General features: G+C 39.7%; 1 protein-coding gene across 15 annotated transcripts in view; it reads right to left on the reverse strand.

The window, feature by feature from the left end:
* Window positions 1–2918: 2918 nt before the first annotated feature.
* Window positions 2919–24933, reverse strand: part of epb41a (erythrocyte membrane protein band 4.1a) — a 100602-nt gene continuing 78587 nt past the window's right edge. For 11 of the 15 annotated variants that reach the window (XM_023294576.3, XM_023294582.3, XM_055017749.1 and 8 more), the window contains 5 exons: window positions 21488–21616; window positions 16945–17046; window positions 10630–10710; window positions 10167–10286; window positions 2919–6948 (listed from right to left, as the gene is read on the reverse strand). In XM_023294576.3, coding sequence (XP_023150344.2) covers window positions 10188–10286; window positions 10630–10710; window positions 16945–17046; window positions 21488–21616 — 411 coding nt within the window. In that variant the 3' untranslated portion in view covers window positions 2919–6948; window positions 10167–10187. Of the gene's footprint in view, window positions 6949–10166; window positions 10287–10629; window positions 10711–16944; window positions 17047–21487; window positions 21617–24933 lie in introns of those variants that run through there. The other 4 variants (XM_055017753.1, XM_055017757.1, XR_008604112.1 and 1 more) reach the window with 4 other exon arrangements.

Raw genomic sequence — 24933 nt, forward strand, 5'->3', positions numbered from 1 at the left:
GGGGTGTTTATTTATTCATTTGTTCACTTGTCTTTTAAGTTTTACATTCCTAACACTGAAAAGGAAAACTGTAGATGTGTCAATTGCCAAATGTTCATTCTGTATGTTGATACATTTACAATTTTTATTTTCAGTGTTAGGGATTTAAAATTTAAAATATAGTGAACAAGAAAAAAAATCTGTTGGTGTTTTTTGTTGTTGTTTTTTTTACACAAAAACAATTAAAATAATTATGGGAAAGTTAGAAAGATTGTAACTTTCCCTAAATTATTTTAAGCATAGTCTAGATCGTCCCTTTAGATAATAAAGAAATATCACAGTAATGATGTGTTGTGTATGCTAAACCTAATCACACTGTATTTTAGTGAATTCAGTTGCTGAACAATTTAATGCTCTCCAATGGAGAGAAAAGGTAGCTGTGATAATGCTTGTGCAGAAATGACAGAGAAAAGCTATGTTCAAACAGCTTGGAAGTGAAAACTGCAACTTGTGAATATTCTGTTATCTTTCCATGGTCCCCTTAGACATGGACATTATGTGAGTGAACAAGTAAACGGTGCCTTCCACTAACCTTGCCATACACAGGAATGACAGTTGCAACCATGGTAGTATTACAGAATGAACTTCTCAGATTTTCCTTCTGTAGTGTTTGGGGCTGAGTCTGGATGAGTGTATCAAATGTGCCCTGTTGAAATTGGCTCAGACAAGTCAGCAAATGTAGTCGATCACAATCACAACAAATTAAAAGGCCTTGCCACAATAAAATGAGATTACCACAACCTTCTGCATCATCAAAACTGATAATTCGAATTGCTGTATGTATATTTTTGGCCCAGCAGCTTCTGTTATATTTCTAGAAGACCTATAATAAATCTGTAAAAGACGAAGATGGGGAAAAGGCAAAAGGCCACATGCAAGTGTTTTCAAGTGACAGTGACCACACTGCAAAGCATCATTAAAAAGTGCAAGAAATCACACACTGTGAAAAGTCTCAAAGGTAAGGGTAGGAAGCCAAAACTGTCACCTTCAGAGGCCAAGATGAATTCAAGGATCAATACTGAGCCCACCCTGATCAACTGATAAACTGTTCTGGTAGCACCTTTTTATCATAGGTCTACATTGTAATTAGACCATTACGAGTGAATTACTGCACTTGCACCATATACCTGAAGACATATCCAAGTCACCGGGCTCTCCATGGATTGACAGGCAAGCAGCACAGGAAACAGAAGCAAGGATACCAGTCCAGTCTACTTACAAGGCTGAGGAAACAACCACACAAGCCACAGCTACCAAGCATCTTTCTCATTAACGCCAGCTCCATCACCAAGAAAATGAACAAACTAAAACCTACAAATCTGCATGGATAAACTTACACAGGTGTAAGATTCTGGCTTGGCTTCTTTCACTCATCCCTGATGTTGACAATTAGGTAGATGGACACATGCTGGGCCAGAGACAAAGACTCATCAAGCAAAGAAGGGCAGTGATGCTTTTGTATCCACAACAACTGGTGCACTGATGCAAAAATCCTAGACGGCCACAGTTTTCGTGATTTGGAGAACCTGACAGTTTAATGCTGGTCCATTTCACCTTTTACGTGAGTAGTCGTTATAGTAACAGCTGTTTACATTTCACCAGACAGCATTGGTAGCATAGTGATAGATTGCTTCCACAGCGCCATAACCTCACAACATAGCAGAAATCCAGAGCTAGCTCATATCATAGTTGAGGATTTAAACCATGCAGATCAAAAGACAGTTTTCCTCAAATTTGAGCATCACATCAGTTTTTAAACTAGAAGAGAAAAACACTGGATAAAGCTTGTTCTAACATCAAGACAGCCTTTAAATCAGTACCACTTCCACATTTAGGCCAGTCAGATCACTTGTCCATACTCTTAACCCCAGCATACACCCCTGTCAGAAGAAAAGCTCAACCCACCATAAGAACTGTAAAATCATGGCCCAAAGGAGCTTCCTCGCAGCTGCAGGACTGCTTTGAAAGGACTTACTGGGACATCTTTGAGAATCAGGACTTGGAGGAGTACCCATCAACTGTACCTGGCTACATACAGAACTGTGCTGACATTATCATTGTCAACAAACCCATCTGGGTTTAATCAATAAGAAGCCCTGGATGACAAAGGAAGTCAAATCTCTTCTCAAAGAACATAACATGACCTTCAGGTCTGGTAACAGGGCTCCATACAGTGCTGCTAGAGTCTACTTAAACAGAAGCATCTGGAAAGCTAAAGCTTTGGCCTGCAGGAGGAAGGTTGAGGACCTCTTCTTCCAGCACATCCTTAACCAGATGACCTGCAACCTCACGACTGCTAACAGCGATGTCTCTCATGGCAGAGGAACTTCACTGATTCTTTGCCTGCTTTGAAGTGAAAACAGCAGGGCTCAGACAGCCACAGCCTCACTGTGCAGGAGCATAAGGTGAGGCAGAGCTCAGAGCAGTGAATCTGAGGAAAGCTGCTGACACTGATGGTGTGACAGGAAGGATACTAAAACAATGTGCACATCAGCGCTCTACCGTCTTACCCTGCTTGAAGTCTTCAACAACTATCCCACTGCCAAAAAAGTTAGTCATCAGTGGACTGAATGACTGCCACCCAGTAGCGCTCACACCGATCATTATGAAATGCTTTCAGAGCCTGGTCCTACAGCATGTCAAAGCCTGCCTCAAACCCACCTTTGACCCACATCAGTTTGCCCACAGAGCCAAGAGGTCTACAGAGGATGCCATCACCTCTTCTCAAATTGGAAAGACTTTAAAATTTTTATGTTGCATCCAGCCTGGATGTTGATTTTAAATGATCTAAAAAGTCTGTTGTTGGTCGTGTTCAGATGTTTTCAAAGGATATAGTGAAATATAGTCAGGACTGACAGCAAATTAGACAAAGAACAAGATGCATGTCTACATTAGTATTTATTTTGTGCATGTGGCTCTTTACATGTCTTCCCATGATGGCGAAGTAAGGGTTCACAATTAAGAAAGAACTTAGAAATGCTAGTTTGCATGTTCATGAAGAGACAAAGGAGTGCCACAATGAAGATGACAGCACAGTGAAAGAACATAGAACACATGTTGGGAGTACAGTACAGGATAAGATGGAAAAGTAAAAGTATAATGTTTGAAAATCAAAATATAAACAATGTATGCCATAGTGATACTGATCTGATTTGAGTGGGCAGTATGTACTCAAGAGGTTAACTTTGGCTTCGTAGATGTACATATTGTTAAATTATCAGCAACAACCATTGAATTTGTAATTTTCCAATTTTTAGACTAACAAGGCGAGATTAATCATTTTAAAATGATCATGATATACCTGTTACATACATTTTTTTATTCAAGAATACTGTCAGCACCCTTGCTATTAAAATATAAAGCGAACTAACTATAGCACTGAAATTTCCAAAGGATATAGCTCAGCAAAAACATCTTGAAAAAAGAGACTCACCACAAAATACAAAAAGCAAAATGTAGGGGTATGTCTGTTCAACACAGACACATGTAAACTATCTGTTAGCAGGTTCCAATGTAATGTCTTGTACGTGTTCCAATTTAGATTGTGCCTTGACAAACTGTTAGACCTTTTCAGTTTTTTGTCCTGGGCTGGTTGTGAATTACTTTCTGTCTCTTTGCCTTCTTCATGTTTTTCTTTAGATCAGTTACAATTACTTTAGATTTTTCTGTGCATACTGAGTTTCTCCCTCACTCCTGTCTCTTCTCCCCTTATTCCTTCACTCCACTGAATATAAAATATACCTCTTCTAAAAATTTGACATTGCATTCATCACTCCACAGCTTTTATAGTGCTAATTACAGTACTTTTGGACTACCAGTTTAATGTTGTGGGAAAATATGGTATCTATCTAGCAGCTACAAAAACCGAACAATTAAAACAATTTAAAAACAAGTCACGTTTCAAGTGGAAAATTTCAAAATAAGACCTTAGTTAAAAGATCTTCAATGAGGTCTTGGAGTTATTTTTACTCAACATTTTAACTGTACACCTTATCAGTCTATCAGCTGATAGGTAGTTTAGGCTGACTTTACAGTAACTCCACAGCTCATAACCTGTTTTTCCACAACACAATCCACATCTACTGTAACACTGAAACAAAATTTATGACTACTCCTTACTGCTCTACAGGACTTTTAAAACTAAGGTTTTCATAAAGAACATTAAAGTGAATAAAGAGGTAAGGGAAGAGTATACTAAAGAGATGGAAAAGCTCAGAATGGATCAGTGAAGGTAGGAGCATGAATAAATAGAAAATAAAAAAAACTAAAATAAAATGTGAATAAAAAATCTGAAAAGGAAAAAGGGGCGAGATTGTTTCAGAACCAGGCCCAGCATCTCACAAACACTTCAACACTGTATAATATGTAATGTATTGTTGTATGTTGTTTACATGTTTATTTAAGACTGATTTTAAGTGAGGCAGGTAGGCCAGATTTCTGGCCTGTGTTGGTCTTGCAATACAGCAGCCATGATAAGGTAATTTATAGGTAGGCTTCTTTCACTACTACAGCCCTATCTATGAGGGAAAACCTCTAATGGTACAGCTAATTTCTGAGATCAAAGATGACCAAGATTCTTTTTCATGGTTAAATTTGATTTAAAAATGTAAATATTGTATTTATGTCAGGACAGGCTGCTCTGGAATGATGTTTTTTTTTACAAAGTGGGTCATATTTTCAAGGTTAGAGGACCTAGAGACACTACAGTTCAAAGCTATTTGCAGTTTAATGTGGTAGCTCTCAACCTGTGCTTATCTCTTTATTTTCAGTCAAGAAGGTGGAAATCTATCATCTGCAATGTCTGAATTCCTTGCCATTGGAATTTCATGTTTCTAGGTAAGTACATACTGCCCATTTGGATTAAAACTGGAAATTAGAGGGACACTGTAGATGTTGATGTCATGCTGTGTGAAATGTCTAAAACTTTCTCAGATGACTTGAATGCTCTTAATACAAATCATGAAGTCACATATTGTGCTAAGTATATCTAAAACACAAAACACACAAAAAGAAGACTGAGGTGGGAATAAATAAAGAAAAGGTCATTTCAGTACACTGCAGTCTCTGTTATCCTGACAACAACCAGAGTGCTGTACCTCGAAGCAAGTTCTACACAGTCAGGCTTTCTTTGTATAAGTTGGCTTAACAAGAACTAAAACCCCAGTCAGAGATGACAGGTATCAGAAGGTGGTTATCAACTTTCTTTGTTAACTCATACTTTCTGCTTCACACTCCGTGTGCCTTCACACAAAATGGGGAGTTAAATGCATCATGTGACTCTTCTTCTGCACAAAATGGACCAATCATGTCTGGCCTACTTCAGTCAACAGCCTGCTTTAATGGAGAACTATGACAATTATAAAATTTGTGACGATAAAAACACTGCTACAGCAAATGCTGGTAGAAAACTGTTAATTGTTTGTTTTTATCGATCAATGCAGCTGATTGTTTCTGACAGCTGCACATTAGAGCTGTTAAATTTTAAACTTCATATTTTCAAACATGATATTGTATTGAAGTGCATTTATTTCTGACTCTGTCCCATAATGCAGGATATCACTTAAATTTTTGGCCAAATCAAACTGAAAATGTTACTGACAGCACAATCGCTGTAATAAATACCAATAATATAATCAATTATCTAATCTTTGTTCCATCAGCTGCTGTACCAGTAGTGTAAATGGACTTGACAGCAAATCAGGACCAAACAGAGATAAAAAAATATCTGTGATTTCTGTGTCACCAGCCGAATACATTTCAGGTTTCCATGGCAGTGCGATTCATACAGTTTCCCATACTGTAACTACATTCTCCAAACTTCATTTAGTGGTTTTAGTGATATAAAGCTCAACAGGTTTGACGATTTAACATATTCCTTCAGCTGAGAATCTGTATCGCTCATAAAGAATCATAAAGGAAACGATTTGGATAAAATGGAAATGCTTCTTCCAGCCGATTTAAATTTAAACTCTGAACGTGATCTGATCTGCACCAGGTCAGCTTCACAGCATCTGTTACCAATCGAGATCTATCAGGTTAAAAGAGAGCCACCTTCACTACACTGAAACCTCTGACTTTAAGCCCAACAATCCTCGCTAACCCACCGATCTGGCTTCGTAGTACAGCCATCAGTTTCAGTGAAAAGCACTACAACAACAAAAACAATCAAAAGATGTAAAGATCACTTTACAAACGATTAGTCAAAACTTTAAATAAGGTGAAAGAAGTCATCCCCCTGCTCTGATAAAATCACATTTTTATACATAAATTGAAAAAATATTTTTTGTAACATTGAGAGGGAAAATAAAATATTTACTGTACAAGGAATGACACCAAACTTGCACTGAAATTTTAAAGGGATTCTTGAGTCCCAGCATGTAAAATTTCACGAAAAATCACCCACAATCCCTTTGTCAAGGAAGTTTGGAACACATTGTTAAAAAACACTTGACTCCCAAGTTACTGATAACCAATTCTGATGGTAAGAAAAGCTGTAGAAAAATAAAGTACCAGTAATCTCAAGTTTAAAAGACCAAATGCCCTCATTATTTTCTTAAAATCTCCACACAAACTGGAGAATAATATATCCACAAATGCTGTACTTTATTTTTTTCCTCTTTAAAAAAGATCTGTTATTTGTAATTCCAGCAGTTGCTCTTTTAGCAGTAAATGGAACAAGTTAGGGATTGTGGGGAATACTGAGTGGGATCTCAGGAATTTTCTGGTGACTCCTTCAGGCCAAACTTCACACTCATAGAGGTTAAAGTTCATGTTCAACTTTGACGTTTGTTCCCTCTGGTGTGGTCTGGTGCTTCATCATGAAGGCAGGACAGCTTGGTGGTTGGGGGTGCTGAGGTAAATGCTGTGATGGAGACACATTAAGGACAAAGAGGGGGGCAGCTGAGAAGCCTGTAATGGGGTTGATGGATTGGTAGATGACAAAAAAGAACAATGGACAGATGGACAAAGAAAAAAGAGAGATATATATATTTAGTGACGTTAAATAGCCAAAACGCTGTATTTCAGATGGGAACACATGAGAACACCACTAAAATATTGTAGTTGAAAACGCAAATAATATAAGATATAAATAAAATAGAAACTAAAATATTTGAAACATTTTAATACATTTAAAATGTGTTGAGCTAACCCTGTCAATAATACATATTAGAAAGTCATCAATTAATAATGTCACTAAAATACCTCAGCTGAAAATTTTTCTCAGTAGTTCTCAAGTCAGCTTTGTCTCGACCCAAAACAATAGTTTGAGGGGAGACTAAACTGCATTTCTAATTATGTTTTAAAAGAAATAAGAGTGATGTACAACACTCAACATCATTGCCCCTCTGAAAAAAACGGCAGGGACAAAGACAAGACTAGCTCCATGGTATGCTTAAAACATGTGCACCTTAAAGGAGGCTAAACTAAAGCTGGGAAGGCCATGGATCTCCAAAAATGTCCAATAATTATCTTAACAACCTTCAGCTGATCCAAAATGCTGCAGAGTTTTGACAGAAACACAGGACAAATCATATTTCTTCCATATTAGCTTTCTTAATTGGCTTTTTAGCTTTAAAACCATCCTTCTCACACTCTTAATGACCAAACTCCATCTTATCTTAAAGGCCTTATTGTACCATCTCATACTATCAGAGCCCCTCACTCTCAGACAGTATTAGTTAGGTCTGGTTAGGTGACAAAAACCATTTCTCTCAAAACGTAATCGAAATGCAGTTTAGTTATACATTTTTTGGGGTAACAGGACTCGATATTTTAATTCAATGAATATCTCTATCTGCTTCTATTTTGCAGCTTTTAAACTGTTGTTGCTTTTGTCAATAAAACTCAATACATCTTGCCACTGTTTCTCATCAAAGACCTTTAGTACGGGAAAGTCAGACCCTTGAAAATGTTTTGTTGTTTGGATTTATTGTTCTGATGTTATGAGTTCCCAGCTGAATGAAACAACTTCAGCATCCAGAGTGATGTAAAAATTCAAATGATGATTTTTGTGTTGTAGCTTTATTTTCACAATAAAGAGCATTATATTAAAACAGTAATATTCTCTTTCACTCTATTGGTGAACTGTAGCCTGGCGTTGAGCCTAATGCTTGGAAAAGATACAGTGGATTCAGAAAGTATTCAAACTCCTTCATTGCACTACATTGAGTTTTAATTCTATATTAAATCTTAAAGGATGTAGCTGCTATTTTTGCTTGTCAGTTCACATCCAGTAACTTAAAATAACAAACTAAAAACATGTTTTCAGAGTCTTTGTCATTGTATGAATAATCAAAACCTAAAATCTCTCTTTTACACTCTAATTCTATACTTTATAGTCATTTGACAGAAATGAGGTAAGTGTCTTTTCCAAATAAGGTAAGACATTTTAAGTTAGAATACTACTACTGCTTGAACTGACTGTCAGAAGATTTACCAAGGGATTTAGTTCTCAATTTAAACCTGAAGTTTTAATGTTAAGGAAACATTCCTGCTTGGAAAACATAGCCGTGAACATGTCTGTGTTGGTATGGTAGACTACAGAAGACTTTTATCTCAAACAAAAGATATAGTACTTGGGACTGACGGATGACTTCTCAGACTTCATGCAGATGTAAATACACCAAACTTGATTTAATATTCCAGTAAAGCAGAGGTACCATGGAGTATTTAATTCCTCAGTGTTGTCTCACAGACTAAACACAACCTTCCTTCCATACAACACTGAGTCATTTGCTGCTTTTTACAAAGTTCCTCCCTGAAGATGAAAGTAGAACAGTTTGTGTCGCAGTTAGTTTCAGAAGTATTTTTTCAATTCTACATTTGCAGTTTGGCAGTTTTGTTTTGTGCTATGCTCATAATGCCTCCCAGTTGTGTCTGTCAGGCTGCACTGAGGACTTTCATAGCCTCAGGCCAGAGGCTTTTCCACACCAGCACCCTGTATAGACACACTGGGAGATAGGGCTGCTGTGTTTACATACTAGCCTGCCAGTCTGCTAAACAGCACCAGATTCCAGTCTGAAGCCTTTAACATTACATAAACAAGGCCACAATTAAAACCACATGAGCACCATTGTTCACCATACTTAATGCTGCTAAGCTTTGGCTAGGGGAGAGGCTACAGCCAGATACACACCTAATGTTGTATGGCTTGTTTTGACAAAATGTTCTTAATAGCAGTATTTATTATTAACCTTTATTACATGTCAGATAATATTTGTGCAGTCCTCTCTTAAATAAATATAAAGTGAGGAGAGAGGTGCACCTCAGAGGCCCAAATGACATAGCAACTGCATAATGCCCTGGAACAAAGCCATGACAAATCTTTTCTTCTGTTATTTGGGGCATTCTCCAAGTGAAACAATATACCCAGCCACAGCTTAACTCAAGATTTTATGGAAAACCTCCGTTAAGCATTGCTACCTTTAGAAGTAGCTGACTGATTTAGAATGAGACTACATGAAGTGAATACAGTCAGGCCCTTGACTATGCTCATTTTAACTTACTTTTAAAGAAAAACTGGAGCCTATAGATTATTATTATTAGTATACCTGCTTACTGTGCTTTGTCCTTCATTTCAGAAAGTGGAAGGGATTAGTACTTGGAGCATACTAGATTTTGGACATTCTGAACTATTTTAAATATACATTTTTCCAAAAAATAATCCTTCCTTCTCTTGTTATCAAAACTATGAAACAACATGTATACATCATTAATGTGGAGCTGCATGAATTTAATCAAGATGACAACCTAATCAGCACAGTGATAGTCCCTACATTTTCCTGTACAATTGTAATGGTACAGTAATTGCTAAAAGTAATAAAATCCTTTTGGAAAAGATTGTGTAATCAGTCTTTGTTTCCTTGGGGATAATAACACATACAAAATTAAAGATATATAACAAATACATTTAAAAATCTCTTTAATCCCAACTCTATAGCTATAGCTAAAGGCCTGTTTTTTGTTCTTCACTATTTTTTTTTTTTTTTTTTTAAATAAAACTTGATATTTTCAATGCCAAATCCAGAAAATTTGGCCTTGACACATTCTAAGGAGCTATGATGTCTCAAAGTTTCAGTGAGACCACAGAACGGATAGTAAAGGCTGGGTGAAAGGAGGACACTTACCTTCAAAAGGATCAGTAGATCCTACTCTGGGGTGATCTCTGTTTCCTGGTGCACAACCACTTTGGTAACAGACATATCTGGGTGCTGTTCTTTTGCCTCTTTAATGGCCTGAGCCAAAGCCTGCAAAACCAGTGACAACAACTCAGGTGAGTTAGGTAGAACATCATTAAAGAGTTAAATTAGAATGACTTGAATGCGGATCAAATTACTTGATATATTATTTGTATCTTTTCTCAGATGTACGTTGTTTTGGATAAAAGTGTCTAAAAATGAAACTGTAAAATTGTAGACTTGATATGTTGCATAATGGGGAAAGCCTACAAACACTTCCAGCATCATATGAACCAACACACAGTTAAAGCAGCTGCTTATTGCAGAAGAAGACGACATCATGACAGCATTTAGTGTGAACAATGAAGCAGTGAAAAAATGCTTCTCTGTTTCTATTAGTTATATTCTTCACCTTGTCATGATCAATTTCAGTGTCTCCAGTGATGACGATTCTCTTTTCAATGCGAGTCTCAGAGATCCCTCCTTTCACGGTCTGCAACAGAGACACGACAAAAACTAAAATGCAAGCTGAAAAAAACCAAACTTTATCATTATTATCTCTCTGAAAAATATTGGAATTAAAAATGATAATGGTAGCAGAAAAAAATGACTATCTATGACCAGTCAAGTGTCAGTATGATCTTACTAAGTCATTATTCTTACAATCGTGAACAGAAGTTTACACACACTTGTAAAGACCGTGTACTAGTATACCATGGCAGTCTACAGTTTCTAGTGACTCCCAAAACCGACATGTTAGTAGTGCAGAAAGTTGCATGATCTAATTTTCTTACTGGCATTGCCTCTTAACTTCTAATGAGTGATCTCAACTGACTACAGCTTCTGACTTCTCTAAGCCAATTTAAACAGGACAAATACTAAAGTGGAAAAGTTTCTCTAACAGCAAACCCTGGGTGTCCCTGGAACTGAAGGCCCTGCTGAAGGAGAAGAGGAGGGTCTTTGGATCTGGGGACAAAGAGGAGCTGAGGAGGGTGCAGAAGGAGATAAAGAAGAAGATCAAGGCGGACAAGGCCAGCTACAGGACCAAGATGGAATCTCACCTGCAGGACAATAACACAAGGGAGGTCTGGAGAGACCTGAGATCCATCTCTGGTTACAGCAGAGGCCATGAGAGGGGAGCTGCAGCAGGAGGCCAGGAGTGGGCCAATGAGCTGAATCTGTTCTTTAACAGATTCGACTCTGCTCCCACTCCTCCCCCCTCTCATCAAAGCACCGACCAGCCAGCTCCTTCTTCACACCTCAGCTCTCTACCACCAACACCACCAACAGCACCCATCCTCCCATCCCCGTCTTCTACCACCTCCGGACTCCGCATACAGCCCCATCACCCCTCCTCGTCTCACCCCCCACCACCACCATCACCCCTCCTCCTGCCACCCTCCCCCTGCCTCTCCATAACAGCTGATCAGGTGAGAAGTGAACTTAAAAAGATCAAGACCAGGAAAGCTGCAGGTCCTGATGGAATCAGCTCCAGACTCCTTAGAGACTGTGCAGACCAGCTCTGTCAGGTGCTGCTGCACATCTTTAACCTGAGCCTGAGTCTGGAGAGGGTTCCTCTGTTATGGAAGACTTCCTGCCTGGTTCCTGTCTCTAAGACCAGGAACCCCAGGGAGCCTAACCACTTCAGACCTGTGGCCCTCACTTCTCACCTGATGAAGACCATGGAGAGGATCGTCCTCAAGAACCTCCGTCCCCAGGTGAGCCAGTATCTGGATCCACTGCAGTTCGCCTACCAACCGAACAATGGAGTGGATGATGCAGTGGTCTACCTGCTGCACAGATCACTGACTCACCTGGAGAAACCCAGCAGCACTGTGAGGGTCATGTTCTTTGACTTCTCCAGTGCTTTCAACACCATCCAGCCTTCTCTGCTTAGGGTGAAGCTTGAAGGAGCGGGAGTAGACTGTCACCTGGCTGCTTGGACCATCGACTACCTCACCAACAGACCACAGTACGTGAGGCTTCAGGACTGTGTGTCTGATGTGGTAGTCAGCAGCATGGGGGCCCCACAGGGGACAGTGCTCTCCCCCTTTCTCTTCACCCTGTACACATCGGACTTCCACTACAACTCTGGGAGCTGTCACCTCCAGAAGTTCTCCGATGATACAGCCATTGTTGGGTGCGTATCTGAAGGGGACGAGCGGGAGTACAGGATGGTCATCTCTGACTTTGTGGACTGGTGTGAGCGAAACCATCTGCAGCTCAACGCCAGTAAGACGAAGGAGATGATCGTGGACTTCCGCAGGAGGAGGACACCCCGGACTGCACCGGTGAACATCCAGGGTTTGGACATTGACATGGTGGACACATACAAATACCTGGGTGTTCACCTCAACAACAAACTGGACTGGACACACAATACAGAGGTCCTGTACAAGAAGGGCCAAAGTCGTCTCCACCTGCTGAGGAGACTGAGGTCCTTTGGAGTGTGCAGGACTCTGCTCAGGACATTTTATGACTCTGTGGTAGCGTCTGCTATTTTCTATGCAGTGGTCTGCTGGGGAGCAGGGAGCACTGAAAGGGACAGAAAGAGACTAAACAGACTGGTCAGGAGGGCTGGTTCTGTCCTGGACTGTTCCCTGGACTCCATAGAGGAGGTGGGTGAGAGGAGGATGCTGTCAAAGCTCACATCCATCATGGACAATCCCTCTCACCCACTGCATGACACTGTGGGGTCTTTAAGCAGCTCCTTCAGCAGCAGACTGAGACATCCACCCTGCAAGAAAGAGCGCTATCGCAGGTCCTTCATCCCATCTGCTATAAGACTTTACAACATCAGCATCACTGGCTGATGTTAACATAAACTGGACTATATCATTACCACCCCAAACCATAAAATTTGCACTGACATTCTTGCACTGCACATCTCTGCACTTTTAAACTTTATTTTTATTTTTTCTGTTAAAAAATTTTGCCACCCTTGTATATATTGTAAATAAAACTGCTGTAACAATGTAAATTTCCCCTGGAGTGGGGAGAAATAAAGAACTTTATCTTATCTTATCTTATCTTATCTGAAGAAGCAGATCTGTGCTCTCTGACCCTGAAGCGAATTGATATTTAATTAATTTCTGATGTAAGAAAGTAGGTATTATATCCTAAGAATTAAGCATTTAATGATGATGATGTAGGATTAATCCAGACAGTGTTTCAAATGTTTTGCAAACCTTTGAACAAAAAGGTTAATGCAATGAGAAATCTAGCACTGCTTCCTCTAAAAGAATCAAAGGAAAGGCAGAGAGAACGTTGCTGCTTGCTCATGTAGCAGTTTTACAGAAAAGCATGCTTTAGAGGAATAAGAGCAACTACTGAAAAGCAGAAGAGAACATCTTGAGCTGGATGCTATGCTGGTTGCACCAACTACTAAATTACCATATATACAGGCCTCAGTCATTCAACATTTTTCTAAGTCATCATCAAATGCAATGAATTCCTACAAACCTGTTATCAGAGCAAAGCACAGCAAAGCAGGAGTGGGTCATTGCCTTCAAATAACCTACTGTTATTGACATTTGCACCCCATATTGCAAATGAGAAACGATAACACAACTGTACTTTTCATATGTCAGAAATAAATCAAAAACATTAAAAACTAGTGGATATTCCTTGGAGTACAGTTAAATCTATCATTGAGAAATGAAATGGAATGAACATAGTGCATGTGTAAATCTGCCTAGGCCGTAAACAAAAATGGAGTGACCATGCAAGAAAAAGACTACTAAATGAGGCCATAAAGACACCAATGACTAAATTGCAGGATATACAAGCTAGTATTCATCACCATGCTTCACAGCAAGGCTAGTGTGGTTGTGATGATGTGCAGTGTTTGATGTCCGCCAAACATGGCCAACTGCCATCTCAACAGCTGATGCTTTTAACTCCTTCAGAGAAGTCACAGGTATCTTGGACATGGCAAGTGACATGACAAAAGTCATGTATTAAATGGCACTCAGAAGATGCAGAAGTTTGTTACTCTTGTTTCTCTAGACACTAGAATGTGGTGTTAAAGCATACATGTCAATTTAATGCCTCTTTCAAGTGTAGGCTCAGCCACTAGAAACTGAAAACATAAAATAGAAACTTGCAGCTATGTTTGTCAAGAATGCTGTGTCAATACAAAAAGAATTAAAATCATTACTGCTAAATGGTAACAACAAGGTGATTAATGTTCATATATTTAAACAGTGATCAACTCTACTATATGTGCATTGTTATCATTTCATGTTTACGTATTATGGAATGGTCAGAGAACAGATATCACAGAGGAACCATAAATGACAAATCTCATCCCTTCCTACATCTTTTAGTTAATTTAAATAAACTGAAACCAATGCCAAGCCAAGTGCATGGGTGATAACACAAGAACTAGGTGGGCAAGTTCTTGAGTTAAGGACATCTTTTTATTATAATTTCTGAGCACTTTTGGAAATGTAAGTTAGATGAACATCAGAAATAACAACAGCTTCAGTTAAGTAAATCAGAATATAAAATACACTATATTGCCAAAAGTATTCGCTCACCCATCCAAATAATCCGAAACGGGTATTCCAATCACTTCCATGGGCACAGGTGTATAAAATCAAGCACCTAGGCATGCAGACTGCTTTTACAAACAGTTGTGAAAGAATGGGTCGCTCTCAGGAGCTCAGTGAATTCCAGCATGGAACTGTGATAGGATGTCACCTGTGCAACAAATCCAATCGTGACATTTCCTCGCTCCTAAATATTCCACAGTCAACTGTCAGCTGTATTATAAGAAAGTGGAAGTGTGTGGGAATGACAGCAACTCAGCCACGAAGTGGTAGGCCACGTAAACTGATGGGGCGGGGTCAGCGGATGCTGAGGTGCATAGTGCAAAGAGGTCGCCAACTTTCTGCAGAGTCAATCGCTACAGACCTTCAAACTTCATGTGGCCTTCAGATTAGCTCAAGAACAGTGCTTCAGCAGAGAGCTTCATGGAATGGGTTTCCATGGCCGAGCAGCTGCATCCAAGCCATACATAATCAAGTGCAATGCAAACCGTCGGATGCAGTGGTTTAAAGCACGCCACCACTGGACTCTAGAGCAGTGGAGACGCCTTCTCTGGAGTGACCAATCGCGCTTCTCCATCTGGCAATCTGATGGACGAGTCTGGGTTTGGCGGTTGCCAGGAGAACGATACTTGTCGGACTGCATTGTGCCAAGTGTAAAGTTTGGTGGAGGGGGGATTATGGTGTGGGGTTGTTTTTCAGGAGCTGGGCTTGGCCCCTTAGTTCCAGTGAAAGGAACTCTGAATGCTTCAGCATACCAAGACATTTTGGACAATTCCATGCTTCCAACTTTGTGGGAACAGTTTGGAGCTGGCCCCTTCCTCTTCCAACATGACTGTGCACCAGTGCACAAAGCAAGGTCCATAAAGACATGGATGACAGAGTCTGGTGTGGATGAACTTGACTGGCCTGCACAGTGTCCTGACCTCAACCCGATAGAACACCTTTGGGATGAATTAGAGTGGAGACTGAGAGCCAGGCCTTCTGGTCCAACATCAGTGTGTGACCTCACAAATGCACTTCTGGAAGAATGGTTAAAAATTCCCATAAACACACTCCTAAACCTTGTGGACAGCCTTCCCAGAAGAGTTGAAGCTGTTCTAGCTGCAAAGGGTGGACCGACGTCATATTGAACCCTATGGATTAGGAATGGAATGTCACTTACGTTCATATGTGAGTCAAGGCAGGTGTGTGAATACTTGTGGCAATATAGTGTACATGTATTGTGACTATGTGTTCAGAATATAATAAGTAGTGATTCAAAGGGAATGAAATTTTGTAGCATCTAGTTTTCATAATTTCTATAAAGTTTTTCAAAAGTACCTAATTATCTTCATCACCCGTGTGTCACAACTTGTACTGCTGTTTCAGTTGTTGATTCTAAGCTGGTCAAATCAGTCAAGCAACAATAATTAACTTCCAGCTATTTTTTACAACATCAAGATGCATCTGTCCCTTTCGACTCACACAGCCACTTCACATCCCTTTGGGTCATAATCAGTTTGAAAACTTCCGCTCTAGACCTTACAACACATCATCTAGCAGTACAACCTATGCAATGAAAATGTAAACAAAATGAGAATGATCTACACATTTTAAAATCTAATAACACAATGTATCTTCATAACATGACTTGTTGTAAAATTCTAATTGGTTGTTAGTCTGACTTGTTAAGGCTAACCTCCCACTATCGGGCTACATTAAGCTGAACAATGTACTTTTGCAGAGTGTCTTTCATCAATGTTTCTTAAAAGCTGAGCCTGAACATCTAATGTGCTTTTACTGCTTTTTGACGAAGACAACGTTAAAAAAGTAATTAAATAATATCCTTACCCACAACTACAATATGATCTGAGTTGTTTACCTGATATTTTTTTACTTACTTACTTCATTGGCAAATACTCAATGAAATTGACCAGGAAAAAAGACTAGCAAACCAGATAACCAGGGAGCTTCTGTGACACTTTAAGTGTTGTAGAGAAATATAAGGATGTTTCTTGCAACATTTGGCTTATGAGGCTACACCCACATTCTCTTCCAAGCGGGCACATAAATCAAATCATAAAGGATCAATACCACTGGCATAAGTAAGTGAAAGTAGAGAACCATCACAGCAAGGTGATAAATTGTTGTATTGATCTGTATTGCGAGAAGGGCTGTTAGTAAAGTGAGCAGACCTTGGTGATCTGGGTGGTGGTGGTGGTGCTGATGGTCTCGGAGGTGATGGTCTGGGCACTGAGCAGAACTCCTGATTCCCTCTCTGCCAGGCTGTCCACCGGCTGTGGAAGAGACACTTTTTAATTTTTGTATTAGTCCATTTAAATACACACATTCAATAATTGATTTTTCTAGTATTTGAACAGTTAAGGTACTTTGACCCATTTGTTTTTTAAAAATTTTCTTTTGTAGGTTTATTTCACATGATAAAAGCTGGCATTTCCCCCCCATCAATATACCCTTGATAAACCAGAATTATTAAGTGCAAATATGTTTTAGAAACTTTTGCCTTTAGGCAAAGATATTAAAAATCCAAAAACTAAAATCTCTCTTTAACAGAAGTACAAAGACCCTTTCGCATGCCACTCCAAATTGTGGCCATTACATCTTGTTTGCTTTAACATCCATCCATCCATCCATCCATCCATCCATCCATCCATCATTGTTCTAGGTCATGTCCTGACCCAAGGTATTTCCAGGCCACATGAGATATAATCCTTTAGCATCTCAAGGCAAATCTCATCCACACCTGGTGCCTTGTCATCGAGTAGTTTCTTGATCACCTTGGCATCCTCTGCCATGGATATTGATGAAGCCTTCATCTAGTCTGCAGGCTCTGCCTCCTCAGCAGAGGACATGGTAACAGGGCTGTCTGGCAGCCTTCATCCATCATTCCATCAGTTGGCAGCTCTGCTTCTCGCTTCACCCGAGTGCCCGAGACATACAGCTGCAGGTCTAATGACACCACTCCAATATCAATCATTGACCTTTGGTCTAAAATGCTCTGGTACCAGATACATTTATGAGCCACCTCATGCTTGAACATGGTGTTTGTCATTGCCAATCTATGACTAGCAAAGAAATCCAACAACAAAGCACCACTTGAGTTCAGATCAGGCAGGCCATTCCCAATCACGCCTTAAAAGTTCCTCCATTATTGCCCATGTGAGCGTTGAAGTCCCACTACCCCCGGGTACTCCAAGTTGCTGTTCAGTGCGTAACTACAAACAGAGTTTTTTCCCCCCAGAACACATAGTCACACAAAAGCGACCCTCTCATTCCCCGGGAAGAACTCCAAGAAAACGGTGTTCAGCCGAGACCTTGCAAGTATCACCATCCTCTGCCTCTCATTCTAGGTAACTTCAGAAAAGTAGAGAGTCCAACCCCTCTTCAAGAGTTTGGATCTGGAACCATTTCTATGCATTGTGGTGAGCGAAACTATATCTAGTTGGTACCACTCCATTTCCTTTACCAGCTCCAGTTACTTCTCTGCCAGTGAGGTGACCCATGCCTATTCCCCATGCCCACAGCCTGTCTACACCACCAGGGGAAGGCACACTCAGGTACCAGCTCCTGTCCACCGCCCACTGGGCAGAGGCCCTATGTTGCCACTTACGATTGTTCCCAACCAAGCTTAATGAGGCAAAGTGTGGCCTATACAACCTTTCCTCTCAGGCCTGGTTCCAGGAGGGGCTCTGGTTTAATTTTTCCAGGTGAGGTGGCACCGTTCATTATCTTTGTTGTCTTCAGGGTTTTATGAATCATTGTTTGTCTGGTCCTCCCCCAGAACCAATTTGCTCTGGGAGACCCCAAGGGCTATTGCCCCAGACAACAAAACTCCCAGAATAATAGGTACATTTAAACTCCTCCACCATGATAAAGAGGGGATTCTTTGGGAGGGTTTAATATTATTTGCAATCTAATTCTATCTTGTTTTGAGTTAATCTGCATTAAATTGCATTTTTAAGGACACAGTTCAAAAAAGCATGCAATTGTCTATACCGAATAAGGTCCAACAATCCGAACTGCAGGTCTGGAGAAAAACAAAATCATCAAGTCCAGAGACAGGTCTCTCTCTGCAGATACATTTTTGAAAGTTCCCAGGAGCATAGTGGACCAGATTATTATGAAATGGAACACATTTGGAAACACCAGGACTCTTCATATAGGGGCTTTCGACCAAAGAGCACCAGGTGCTAGGTTGGTTCAAAGTTGAGAGCCAGTGCTTTTTTGGTTCAAATCTCGTGCCGCCCCAGAACGGGTTTGTGTTTCCATTCAGAAGGAGCAAAGTTGGAGCTGCGTCATTGCGCCACCACAAAACGTGTGTACGTCACTGCATACGTAGCCATTCAACAGCGTTCGTGCCGTACTGAAACCCACACAACAACAATGGAGGACTTCATTGGAGTGGTGTACATGGCTTTGCTAGTGTGTCTCGCCATCGCTGAACAGCAAAACCTTCTGGATCGGCGTCGCCGTTCCAATGCCCGGCGATCACGTTTGAGAAGAAAGGTAATTATCAAAGACATTTGGATACTTAACAGTAAACGTGCTAGCGTTAGCTTAGCTACTTAGCTTCGACTACGCTTGCATTGATTAATTAGCGGTTAAACACGTGCAATAAGTTGATGATCATATCTATGTTTATCTTTTTAGATGTTTTTAGATGTCACCCCGCCCCCTGCCCGTGACATGCTCGGCTCTCAACTCTGGCCAAGTCTGGCCCAGCAACGAGTTGGTGCCCGAAAAAGCCCCAGTTTTTGGAGCCCGGAGCCGCAGCTTCAGTGGTGGAAAGACAAAAAACCGGCGCCAAGTCGGGCACTGGCTCCGACTCCGAACGGGCTCCACCCCGGTCGAAAGCCCCTAATAGAGTTGCCAGATTGGCCAATCTCAGTAATCGAGCAAGAGGGTTCGTAGTTAGAGAGGGGGAACCCAGCAGTCACTGTAACACAGCATCAGGAGTTCGTTACAGAGATGGGAGAATCTACATCAAGGAAGACTATCTTAGCAGCATTCCATTAGTCAGGCATTTATCACAACGCAATGCAACACAATGTAGTATAGTATGGTAAAGTATAGTGTATAGCTGTATAGAATAGCTAGACAGAGGCCATTCATTAATAACACATGTAACAGTCTACTTGAAATTCACCAAACAGCTTTCAAAGGACTCTGAGATAATAAAGAATCGGCGATCTGATAGAACTCTTTGAGCAGAACTCTGAGCACTATGTTTGGTGAACCTTAACGCAGGCACTGCTCATCACCTGCTAACCATCCCTACCATGCAGCATCATGATGACGGCTTCATGCTATGAAGTAATTCTTAGCAGCTGCGATAGGAAGACTGATCAGAATAAAGGACCAATGTACTCAAATACAGAGAGGTACTTAAGAAAAACCTGTTTGGAGAGGAGCTACCTGAGATTTAGCATGTCAATTACGTAAAGCATACAACTAAGACAATGCTGGAGTGGCTCCTTGAGTAGTCCAGTCAAAGGCCAGACTTAAACCGCACAGAACGTCTGTGGCGACACCTGAAGAGGGCAACTCACAGATGCTTCCTATATAATCTGATTTAGCCTGAGAGGATCTGCCATGGGATAGACTGACTGTATCCAGTTTTGCAAAACTTGCACAGACTTATCACAGAGGACTGGAAAACACACAGGCTACCAAAGGGCTTTGAGAAATTGCTGAATTAAGGGTCTGAATACCTATAAATGAGAGATTTTAAGTTTACATTTTCAATGAATTTGTGAAATTTTTAAGAAGATGTTCACTGATTGTAGATTGATGTAAAACCTTTAAAAACAGTAATTTTAGTTAGGGCTGTCTACTGAACCTAGAACTGTTTTGTTAGAAACCAAAATGTCTCATTCGTTTGGTATCACAGTTCTGACCAAATTAGTAATCTTCATTTTTACTTAATCTGACATTTTCTGTTTGAATTTGAACTGCTCATATTGTAGCTACCTAAATAATTGAGAAATGTAGATTTATTTATTTTTTTTGTCAATGAAGAAAAAGTTCATTAGAACAAAACGTGCTTTTGAAATAAGGTATCTGAATGGTACATCTTTGATAATGATACTGTAACTTTGTTATTTTATCAATATTTGTGCCCTGAGGCCTCAGTCTCTCAGGCAACTTTGTGAAAGGCTTTGTCAGTGCAAACAGTGAAAATGGTAAATGGCTGCATTTAAAGCATTTCTTTATATCTCTCACTAATTAAATAAAGTACCATGCACACTATCATGCAGTCTTGACCAGGGACACTTTGAGAGGCTGACAGGTGAAACTGAAGCAAACAGTCCGTGGTGATTTATTTAACTGCATATGTGTTTGATAATTTATACAGTATATACTACCAAAGGCATAAGACTATAGGGGTCTTAAAGCTGCACCTGCATTAATACAAAATCTTGACATTAAATTTCCACCTACAGTTTTTCTAGTGGGGTTATCTACTGACACAAAAATGTTCTAAAAATGTAAAAAAAAAAAAAAAAAAAAAAAAAAAAAAGAAAGAATAAAGTGTCACGTAATTTAGCCTTATATCAAACTGATAGATCAGGGGAAGGCCAAAATTTCAGGTTGGGGTCAGCCTGAAATTTGCATACAATGAGACATTTTAGACAAACTGTTTAAATGTATTTAATCTGAGCCTGTAAATGCTTGGTCAATTTTTTGGGGGTGTGCATTTCCTTGAATTCCCCTCACCTGTGCTGACTCGTATGTGATGGTCTTGGTTTCAGTGTGAACTAAGGGGATGTCCTTGTAGCTCACAGTTCCTCTGAGGGAGTTGGTGATGTCTGAGATGGTGATTGTCTGGGTCTTTTGCACCGGAGACTGCAAGGACCAAATAAACAGCAAAAGACTCTCTGAGGCTGTCATCAAGAGAAACAGCTGTCATACAGTTTCATACCATTCAGCTCAAAGAAATTCAGACACGTTCACACATTGCAGCCTTTGAAGTTTAGGGCAAGATTGAGTTCCTGCAGAGGAAGTCTTACCTTCTAATTGTTTTGCATTTGTGATAGAAAATATAGTCATGGGTAAAGTGGCTAACTCATGAAGTTATCATTGTGACTTTTATTCTTTTACGGAGTATAAATTTCACACACAGATATCTTTGTTCAAATGTATTTGTCATCATGTAACTGTACACTCATATGCCATCAGTAGGACGAGGTGCCTGCTGTAATGTTAGCCACATCAGCTTAACAAGAAACAGAAACTGTGTTGTGTGTTTCCCTTACGTATAACTATTTGTGACTCTATTCATAATAATAAGTCCTTTATTTCTCCCCACACCAGGGGAAATTCACATTGTTACAGCAACTTATGTAGCAATAGACGTAGTAATAGAAATAAAATAATAATAGAACAGTAGTAATAATATTTACAATATGTACAGGGATGAGAAATGAGGATGAAATAGTACAGTATTGACACACTGTAAGACAATGCAGTATAAAGTGGCCTAAAAAAAATAATAATAAAGAAAAAACACTTAGTTTTGATTATAGTGTATTGCTTCTGTGTATCTATGCCATACTTGTACACAATGCAACAATACAGCAGGACTTCAGGAAGATGAAACATATTTGTTATTTACAGTGCCTCTAAAAATATATCCATGACTTTTAAGCCTTCCTCTTTTATTGCTTTACAACATTGAATTATGGCCAATTAAATTTGGCTTTTTTAACAATAGTTTACAAGCATAAAGACTCAAGTTAAAGTGAAAATAGATGTCTAAAAAGTAATGTCAATTAATGAAATAAAAACATAAAAATCTCTTTCAAGCGAGTATTTAGTGAATGTACCTTGCCCACAATTACAGCACTGAGCCTATTTGAATAGGTCTCAATCTGCCTGCAATTTTGCTCCAATCTTCTTTGCAAAACTGCTCAAGATCTGTTAAGGTACACAGAAATTGTGAGCAAACAGCCTTTTTCAAGTCCAGCCACAAATTCTCAATTGGAATGAGGTCTGGGTTCTGACTTTGCCACTATAGAACATTCACCCTTTTGTCTTAAAAAAAAAAAACCTTTCCATGTAGCTTTGGCTGTATGCTTCCAGTCATTGTCTTGCCGAAAAATAAATCTTCTGCCAAGTCATAGTTCTTTTGCAGTTGGCACTGGGTTGTCCTCCATTGTCTTCTCAATACTTTGCTGCATTTATTTTTTATCTAAAGACAAGCCTTCTACGGCCTGCTGCCAAACATGATTCTGACCTCACCATGCTGCGCTGAACGGCTGGGGTGTTTGTGAGGATGTACAGTTTATGGTGTCTGCCAACCACAGCAAGGTGTACGATAGCCAAAAAGCCAAATTTTGGTCTTATCAGGCAAAAGAGCTTTCTTCCAGTTAACTTCAGAGTTTCTCACGTGTTTTCTAACCAGCTCCAATCACGATTTAATGACAGCTTTTTCAACAATGGCTTTCTCTTTGCCATATCACAGTCTCTTCCATCTCAACCACGGAAGCTTGTAACTCGTTCAGAGGAGTGATATTTATCTTGTTGGCCTCCCTCGCTTTTCTCTTTCTTCATCACTCAGTTTTTGGGGGCAGCCTGCTCTAGTCATATTTATGCATGTGCCACAATGCAAAAAGTCGAAATCTTACCAAGTCTATTAGTCTTATTTTTAGTCAAAATGTGTCATCCCACTTGATTTAAGATAAATTCACTTAACAAGTGACATTTCAGCAAGCTGGAGGGACCTGTTTTAAGACTATGCATCTTAAATATCTTGTTAAGTCAAGCAATCTTGAAATAATCTTGTCTTGAGTTGAATTTTACAAGAAAACTCAAAATAAGTTTAACCCTGGTGTCGTCCTGCGGGTCAAATTAACCCATTTTAAAGTTTGAAAGTGTGGGAAAAAATATATTTTCACAGTGAAAACTTCTGATGTCCACATTTTCAACATTTTTGGGAAATCTTTGAACATTTTTTGGAGGAAAAAAAAGAGATTAAAAATGTTTCTTAAGAAGATTCACATAAAAATCAACCAAAATCCAGCAAAATTTGCTGGATTTTGGTTTATTTATAAATTAACCAATGAAAATCAGACATTGCTTGTGAACCGTGGTTCAACAGAATTATTTTAAAAAATAAATTCATGAAACAGGCCTGGATAAAAATGATGGTAACCTTAACTTAATATTTTGTTGCACAACCTTTTGAGGCAATCACTGCAATCAAACAATTTCTGTAACTGTCAGTGAGACTTCTGCACCTCTCAGCAGGTATTCTGGTCCACTCCTCATGAGCAGACTGCTCCAGTTGTCTCAGGTTTGAAGGGTTCCTTCTCCAGACGGCATGTTTCAGCTCCTTCCACAGATGTTCAATAGGATTTAGATCAGGGCTCATAGAAGCCACTTCAGAATAGTCCAGTGTTTTCCTCTTAGCCATTCTTGGCTGTTTTTAGCTGTGTGTTCTGGGTCATTATTCTGTTGCAAGACCCATGACCTGCGACTGAGACCAAGCTTTCTGACACTGGGCAGCACATTTCTCTCTAGAATACCTTGATAGTCATGAGATTTCATTGTACCCTGCACAGATTACAGACACCCTGTGCCAGATGCAGCAAAGCAGCCCCAGAACATAACAGAACCTCCTCCATGTTTCACAGTAGGGACAGTGTTCTTTTCTTGATATGCTTCATTTTTGCATCTGTGAACACAGAGCTGATGTGCCAAAAAGTTCCAGTTTTGTCTCGTCTGTCCATAGGACATTCTCCCAGAAGCTTTGTGGCTTGTTCGTATTCGTATTATCTGTCTCTTTGATTTGTCACCAGTTTTCCTCCTGCAGCCACGTCCAGGGAGGTTTGCTACAGTCCCATGGATCTTACTGTTTTTCTCAATTGATAAGACACTGTTCCTGAAAAATAGCACACATTTCCCAACACACTGCACACTATTTTTTGTATTTGAACACAATTCACAAAGCACTGTACACTTGTGTCAAAAGCGCACTTTATTGTCAAAATTTGAACTTTGTTTTCAAAATTAAGACACACAAAGCAAAAGTAGGACAGTGCACTGCTAAATACAAAACACTCTTCTCTCACTGTGTTTTCACAAGAAGTATAAAAAAATGATACAGTCCTAAAAAATGACAAACACAAATGCATCCTATAAATGAATCAGAGGGGGCCGTT

Source organism: Amphiprion ocellaris, chromosome 15, assembly GCF_022539595.1.
Source record: "Amphiprion ocellaris isolate individual 3 ecotype Okinawa chromosome 15, ASM2253959v1, whole genome shotgun sequence".
NCBI lineage: Eukaryota > Metazoa > Chordata > Actinopteri > Pomacentridae > Amphiprion > Amphiprion ocellaris.